Raw genomic sequence first — 8,797 nt, 5'->3', positions numbered from 1 at the left:
TGTTGCGATGAACAACTCTTTTTTCCTTTTATTACAATGTTACGTATATGTCAGTAAGCTCTTAATAACTAGTGTATAGTTTTCTTGGTTTTTATAACCACTTCGTGCTTCTTCTATAGTCTTTTCTTCTTGCTCTTCTACCTCTCTATCACTTGCTTTATTTATTTATTTACCACTTGCAACAGCTGAAGCTCCATAGATAACAATCGAAGGGTGAAATGTAATATTATTAGCTAAGAGCATAAATTGGTACGCATTCCAAGCATTCACAAAGGTTGGGTTTGAAATGGAAATGAAGACCAAGAGATCAGATATAAAAAGATAGAAATTAAATTAATTTAAAATATTGTGTTTATTTTTTTTTAAAGATAAATATAGAAATTAAATGATATATTTAAAATTTAAAAAATTAAATACGAACATTATTTTTTAAAAAATATTATTAAAATTTTAATTTATATTTTTAAAATTTCGGTTTTTATACTTTTATTTTTTAAAAGTAGACAAAAATTTTATATTTTAAAATTAAAATCTTTAACCATTGAATATAATAATAGGTCTCAATCTTTTAATTTCTAAAATCCACCAAAAAGTTATTATTATTATGTTGTTGGTTGATATGTGGAAAATACTAGAAAGGACACGAATTCCCAAGTTCACATTGGAATATTTAAGTAGGAATAAATAACTAATAAAAAAATACACCAAAATATATAAAAAATTAACAAAGCACGTGCTGAGGTGCAAGTAGGGTAAGGGTGTACTCTATCCTACCCTATATAATACATATTTTATAGTAATACATATATAATACATATTTTATAAAAATTAAGTATATAGTGAAGGAAGTGAGAGTTGAACTCACAACATCTCTTATGTAATGATTTACAATAAATAAACCACTAAAATTAGTTAGTTAATTTAGTAATTTAGAGCATTAGTTTTTTATTTTTTATGTTATTAATATGTATAAAATTCCAAATGATTGAATTTTATATTTACTTTGAAAAAATTTGATATTTCTGTGGGTAGGATAGGGTAGGGCAGGGTTTAGAATTTTAGGATGCGGGTAGGGTTAGGGTTAAGAGATTCTCAACTCGCAGGTAAAATAGGGTAGAATTTTAATAAAATTTTCAACCCGCAGGTAGAGTTATCCTACCCTACCCTACCCATTGCCAACTCTAGGTTCAAGTGTCCTCGTTCGCTCGCTGATCACAAAATAAATAAGTTGAAATGCCATTTAAAAAATTTTAAAAGTAATTTTTTTAAATTTTTTATTTATAAAAAAGGGTTAATACTCAAATTCGTCCCTCAAAAATCACGCGAATCTTCATTTTCGTCCTCGAATGATTTTTTTAATCAAATTAGTTCATAAAAGATAAAATGTAAATCAAATTAGTCCTTCTGTCAGAAAATACCACGTGTGGCAGGTCAACAACACGTGTCATGCCACGTGTCACTTGACATGTAAAAAAGTTTTTAATAGTCAAAATAGTCTTTGAAAGTCCAGACGTAAGTCATTTTCATCCCTCAAATTTTAAAAATTAGTCAAACTAGTCTTTATATAAATTTTTTTTATTTTTTCTTCATAATATTAAATTTGAAATATTTTTTGATACTACTAATTTTAATAGAAATGTAATTGACAAACAAAACATTAGTAATCGTATCTTTTCTTCTTAAAAAATTTTTCAATAAAATTATCTCTCTCCTTTAATTCTTCTTCTCAAAATCTCTCTTATTATTTTCTATTCTAAAACATTTTTCTTACGTTATTACATTTTGCTGGAATATATATATATATACTCAAAATTAAAATGTATGTATTTATTAACCTAAACAAAGTTATATGTTCAAAATCAAAATTTATGTATGTTAAACTAAACAAAGTTATATCACTATTTTTTTTCTACTATATCTTTTTAAAACATATATGATGTAATGGTATAACTTACATATAGGATGTAATGGTATTACTTACATATAGGATGTAATACCATAATGAAAAAAAAAGATGTAGTAAAAAAAAAATAGTGATATAACTTTATTGGAACATATATTTATATGTAAAATATAATATAATAAAATAAATATATTCAAAGTATTTAAAAGTATAATTAAAATCATGAACATACAAATATAATAATAAAATTTGTACTCCAAACAAATAAACATATTTTTTTATCATACATATATTATTTAAAAAATAAATATATTATTAAAATTAATAACAGAAATTTAAAATGATAAAATTCAACTTTTTTACCGTATTTTTTATAGTATTTTTATTTTTTAATTTTTAATTTATTAGTACTTTATTATTTAATTAATAATTAAACAAATTATTTTTATGAAAATTTATTTTTTGTATTATATTAGAGAAGAGACCAATATAACAGTTTAAAAAATAAATTGTATAAATATTTAAGTGATAAATATGAAATACATACCTAAGTAATGTTTAGTTTGGTTATTAAATTTTTTTATTAAAACAAATCTTTATTTAATTACACAATAGAACATATATTCATATGTAAAATATAATATAATAATTCTATTTAGAGTACTTAAAAGTATAATTAAAATCAGAAAAAATATATTTTTTATCGTACATAAATTATTTAAAAAAAATAAATTGTTAAAATTAATAACACAAGTTTAAAATGATAAAATCTAACTTTCTTATAAGTATTTTTTATAGTATTTTTATTCTTTTAATTTTTAATTTATTCGTACTTTATTATTTAATTATATTTTACATATAAATATATGTTCCATCACGTAATTAAATAAAGATATGTTTTTTTAATAAAAAAATGTAATAACCAAATTAACCATTAATGATGTGGGTAAGGAGTGATTCATGGCAAAAAGAGGCGCTGGTTATACTGGGAAGAGAGGTTATGTGGGAAGGCAGTAGATGGCGATAACGTTGGCACCCCAACTATGGTTAAGATAAGGACCAATTACAATGTGACACATAATGAATGGTAACTTACATGTTATTTTAGAGAGGGTTGGGTAGCATTCACCATTTATTTTTGATCCGTGTATATTATTAGTGGCACTTGGCGTGTTACCTTGGGTTGGATAGCGAATTAAAGGCGAAGAAACTTGGGAGTTTTTGAGGTGTTAATATGTCCACTTGGAAGCATAAGAGACTTTATTGCTTCTGGTCACGTTGTTTAGTTTATGTGTGTGTTCGATTAATTGCTAGTTCTTTAATGAAAACAAGAAGAGTGAAATTCAGTTTCTTTAATAAGTCGATATACACAAGAAGCGACGTTCTCAGCAGGTAATAACTAAAACCACTACATGAATAATCTACTCTTGTTTTTCTTGTATGCCATTGGTGTCTGCCTTTGAAAATTCGTTGTATTTCATCAGGAATAATGAGGTAACATTAATCATTAATATTGGATGAAAAATTAAAATAATAAGTGTATATATTATTGATGGGAATTGATGAGGCACAAGAGTCATTGCTTGCAAGAGATCATTATCATGAGAAAAGTGACCTCCAGAGAAGAAGGTCCACCAGGAATTATGGCACAGCTTCATCTGATTCATCGTCACAGACAATCAACAATCTCCAACAAAATAATAGTAATCATGTAGTTATAGTCCAAAATAATAATAATAATAATAATAATAATCCTTCAACAGCACAAGCAGAATTTCAATTGAAACCAGTGTTGTTGTGGCTAACAATGTACCTAGGTGGAGGTACCCTATGCTTCTATATGATAAGTAACCAAATTGAAGGTACAAAAACCAATCCCTTTCTTGATGCACTTTACTTGTGTGTTGTGACAATGACCACCGTGGGTTATGGAGATCTTGTCCCTAAAAGCACAGTGGCAAAACTACTTGCATGCTTCTATGTCTTCACCGGAATGGCCCTCGTTGGTTTGATTCTTAACAAAGCAGCAGATTACATTGTTGAGAAGCAAGAAATGTTGTTTGTTAAGGCCATGCACAAAGAGATTGACAAAGAGTTTCAATCTAACAACAATAGCAACAAGGCCAAACACAAGTTCTTGGTTGCAATTTGCACCTTCTTGGTGCTTATTACAGTGGGAGTGATTTTCCTATCTTGTGTTGAGGATCTTGATTTTGTGGATGCATTGTATTGTGTTTGTTCCACAGTGACAACTTTGGGTTATGGGGATAAGAGTTTTTCAACTGGAATTGGTCGTGCTTTTGCAGTGTTTTGGATATTGAGTAGCACCATTTGCTTAGCTCAATGTTTTGCATATCTTGCTGAAATGCACACTGATGAAAGACAAAGATCACTTGCCAAAATGATTCTTTCTAGGAAAATCTCACGTCCTGATCTTGAAGCTGCTGATCTTGATGGAGACAAATCTGTTAGGTAACGTATAATGCAATTATTGCACTACTATTATACATGATGCTTATTAATCTCACATATTGTTTCTCCTCAGTGCTGCAGAGTTTGTTGTATACAAGTTGAAGGAAATGGGAAAGATCAACGATGAAGATGTTTCCGATGTATTGGAATGGTTTAGAAAACTAGATGTAGATAAATCAGGAACTCTGACAGAAGCTGATATCATTTGAATTCGCATGATTCGGAAAATGCTTGCATAACATACAACTGATCATTGGTTATGTACTAGAACTTTTACTTGTGGATTAATCATTTAGTGGAAAAGGGGCATTTTAGTCATTGAAATAAGCTTGTGTAAATGTAATCATCGGTTCTTGGCGAGTAAAATTCTGTTAAGTGTAACATTCACAATTAATTGATTTGTTGTACTTTCAATAACTTGAGTTGTCATGTCTTATAACTTGTCAAACTTTGATAAACTTTTTCCAAAAATATTTTCAGCAGCAAACTTTATATATTGACCAATTTTACCTAATGTAAGTTTTGTTGTTTCTAGAGCATGATAAAAAAGATGAGAATTTGCTATGATTTAATTATAATTACTAACAAATACTTAGGTTGTTGATCAACAAGAGCAGAGCACAAATGAATTCAATCAACAATTGGGAATGGTTGGGCTAAATTTTGCACTTCCTTTGGGTTAAAGGTTTTTTTTCTTTAAGAATTTTGCTAGGAAACTAAGAAGGGTCTAGCCAACAACAAGCCAACAAATATTTTTAAATTATATTCTATACTAATTAATTGTTATTAATTAGTGATTATTTAAATTTTTTTTAAAAGATACAAAATTAATGATTATTAATTGTCTCTTCTTACTCTAATTCACTTTTTACCATTTAAAACACAAATCCTAATTCCTCTTTCTAAAAAAAACTTCGAAATTTCAAAAAACAAAAACACCAAAACATAAGATAAATAATCATCAAAATTCTAAGAAAAAAAATATCCAAAACATAAGAAAAAGAATCATTTAAAACTAATAAAAAAATCATCCAAATCTTAAGAAAGAAACATCAAAAACATAGAAAAAAGAATCATCCAAAACTAATAAAAAGAATAATTCGAATCGTAGAAAAAAGAAACAAAAAACTAGTTAAAAAAATCATTCAAAACCAAATAGGAGGAGGAGAAGAAGAGTCACAGGGTGACCAGCAACGACGTTTTAGACAACGTTGCGTGGATAGTAGGGAGACTTGCGATGACGCCGTGAGTATGCCTTGGACGGAGGAGGTTAGTGCTTCTTTGCTGTTTAGATGAGAGCTCCTAGAAAACCGCAGCCGTGGAGAGGGAGAGAGAGTGAAAACCGCAACCGTGGAGAGGGAGAGAAAGTGAAGACTTGTTCACGTTGTTGAAGTTTTACCATGATTTTCGTCGGTTCCTTCTCAACGTATCACTTCAAACCTGATTTTGACATTAAAAAATATTAATAACAAATATTTTAAATTATAAATAAATAAAATCAATTAAAATAATTATAATTAATTGAGTTGTTTAATTATTAACTGATTAAGACTTATAACATATACTTTTCCTTTCTTTAAATATATTACTATTACATACCATTATTTACACAAAGAAAACTCTGGAACAATATAGGTAAACTTCAATCTCATGAAAGAGATGAAAAGGTCATTGTCAATGTCACAAGCTAATAGTCGGATATAGATTTGCTTTGGAGTGAAACTTTTGTTCGTATAGTCCACCATTTTTTAGTATTAGTATTTAGTATTAGTATCTTAGTAATAAGAGCAATTCTATTGTGCCTACAAATTTTTTGTTTAAATTATTTAAATGTGAGTGAATAAAATTCACTCTTTTATATCTTTAGAATATGTATTATTTGTAGACACTATAAAATATATCATCATAATAATTAGAATTTAACTAGTATTTTAAAGACACATTCTAAAATAAAAAATATTAGTCAAAAACTGTCAAAACTTATTACTTTTAACTTTATTTAATGCATCCTATAATAAATAAAGAAAAAACATAGGAAGACAATGAAAATACTAAATAATATAAACAATAGATATGCTGGATATTCAATTCAATAGGTATGCAGATGATTATGTTAATTATTCTTAATCGGATGGTTATTCCGATTTAATTTACTCATGCATAGTTAATAATGGATGGATGTTCAATTCACTAGGTGTGCGAAGAATTATCCTAATATTAGGGTTTAGGAAGTAATTTGGGGATGGAGTGTTTTTTTATTTTATTAGGTCCATTTTAAAGTTCATTGTTCATATTATTTACAACAGTCATGGTCTACCTAACAAAACTGATAAATAAATATTAAATATGACAAATTCTAATTGTTTAGACGAATTATTCTTTGTCTCTTAAGTATTATCGTCTTAAATTATAATAATAAATTTTTTTAATGTTTTTAAAAGAGGCTCTAAAGCAGATGAAAAATGGCAGGGCAGTAGGACCTGATAATATCCCGATTGAGGTTTGGAAGGGTCTTGGAGAAAAAGGCATCAACTGGTTAACCATGCTTTTTAATGAGATTTTAAGGTCAAAGAAGATGCCTAATGAGTGGAGAAAGAGCACATTGGTACCTATCTACAAGAATAAGGGGGATATACAAAGTTGCAGAAACTATAGAGGGATTAAGCTTATGAGTCATACTATGAAGTTATGGGAAAGGGTGATAGAATGGAGGTTGAGAAAAGATACACAAGTAACAGAGAACCAATTTGGATTTATGCCAGGCAGATCTACCACTGAAGCGATATACCTATTAAGAAGGATGATGGAAAGGTATCGTAGTAATAAAAGGGATCTACATATGGTATTTATTGATTTGGAAAAAGTGCATGATAGGGTACCAAGGGAGGTCTTATGGAAGGTTTTAGAAAAGAGAAGAGTAAGGATCGCATATATTCGGGCAATTAAAGATATGTATGATGGGGCCACAACTAGTGTGAAGACTCAAGGTGGTGTGACAAAGGAATTCCCTATTGGTATAGGATTACACTAGGGATCATCCTTAAGTCCATACCTTTTCACATTAGTCTTGGAAGTACTCACAGAGCACATCCAAGAACCTGTGCCATGGTGCATGCTTTTTGCCGATGATATCGTCCTTATGGGAGAGTCAAGGGAAGACCTAAATAAGAAGTTGGAGTTATGGAGAGAAGCTCTAGAAGTGTATGGTCTGCGCATAAGCCGTAGCAAGACGGAATATATGGAATGTAAGTTCAGTCTGAGAAGGGAAAATCCCAATATAGAGGTGAAGATCGGAGAAAACATCCTACGAAAAGTTAAAGGTTTTAAGTATCTTAGGTGCATCATACAGGATAATGGAGAGATTGAACGGGATGTAAATCATAGGATCCAAGCAGGTTGATCAAAATGGCGGAGTGCATCTGGTTTTATATGCGACAAAAAAGTGCCTTTAAAACTTAAAGGTAAATTCTATCGCACCGCTATAAGACCGGCTATGCTGTATGGTACGGAGTGTTGGGTGGCTAAAGGGGAGCACGAACATAAGCTGAGTGTGGCATAGATGAAGATGTTGAGATGGATGAGTGGTCATACGCGATTAGATAAAATAAGGAATGAAGATATAAGGGAGAGAGTTGGAGTAGCACCCATTGTGGAAAATATGGTTGAATCGCGTCTCAGGTGGTTTGGACATGCGAGAAGAAGACCGATAGAACATCCAGTCAGGAGGGTGGATGAGATGGAAGATGGACAAAGGGCGAAAGGTAGAGGAAGACCTAAGAAGACCATCCATGAGGTGGTCAAACGAGATCTACATGTAAACGGTATCTCTATAGATATGATACATGACAGAGCACAATAACGTCGTTTGATTCATGTAGCCGACCCCACTTAGTGGGACAAGGCTTTGTTGTTGTTGTTTTTGATGTATTTAATACATTGGAAATTAAAAAAAAAGTTATTTTTACAATCATTTTTATAAAATATTACTCTCATAATATGTTTAACTTATATTTTAGGACACACGTTAATAAGATCTTAATAATTATTATTCATTGCATCATTGTTGAAGGGAGAAGGGAGACCACAGTCCACACACCAAATCATGGTTGCTTGCAAAATGGGTATGGGCTGAACCTTCCAAAATTCAATCTGTGAAATCACCAACTGAGCCCAATCCCTCAAGAATTCTTAAGGAGACACAATTCTTAAATTGAATAAGATAAGATAAAATAAAATAATTTAGATAATGACAGTTGCACAGGTGGGAAGTGACAATGCTATGTTAAATTTCAATTGTTGAAATATATAGAGAGATTGAATATTTGAATCATATATATGTTTTTGGTTATAGAACTTATAAGATCTTAAGTAAATGGTCATATATATTATGTCAACAAAGTATCTCTAACCTTAAAAGTAAAA

The 8,797-nt window shown here is 29.7% G+C and overlaps 1 protein-coding gene across 1 annotated transcript; it reads left to right on the top strand.

Moving 5' to 3' along the window:
- Window positions 1–3,202: 3,202 nt before the first annotated feature.
- LOC107619740 (two-pore potassium channel 1-like) lies at window positions 3,203–4,792 on the top strand. The gene is made up of 2 exons (XM_016322032.3): window positions 3,203–4,375; window positions 4,449–4,792. The coding sequence occupies exons 1-2, from the start codon at window positions 3,456–3,458 to the stop codon at window positions 4,582–4,584; spliced, it is 1,056 nt and encodes a 351-aa protein (XP_016177518.1). The 5' UTR covers window positions 3,203–3,455; the 3' UTR covers window positions 4,585–4,792.
- The last annotated feature ends 4,005 nt before the right edge of the window (window positions 4,793–8,797 follow it).

The sequence above is a fragment of the Arachis ipaensis genome, chromosome B1, assembly GCF_059453495.1.
Source record: "Arachis ipaensis isolate K30076 ecotype BB chromosome B1, ASM5945349v1, whole genome shotgun sequence".
NCBI lineage: Eukaryota > Viridiplantae > Streptophyta > Magnoliopsida > Fabales > Fabaceae > Arachis > Arachis ipaensis.
The sequence above is the reverse complement of the archived record's forward strand: the minus strand, read 5'-3'. Positions and strand labels throughout refer to the sequence as shown.

Coding starts and splice junctions, on each gene's coding strand:
- LOC107619740 (XM_016322032.3), top strand. CDS start 3,456: ATGGGAATTGATGAGGCACAAGAGTCATTGCTTGCAAGAGATCATTAT. Junction 4,376..4,448: donor GATGGAGACAAATCTGTTAG/GTAACGTATAAT, acceptor GTTTCTCCTCAG/TGCTGCAGAGTTTGTTGTAT.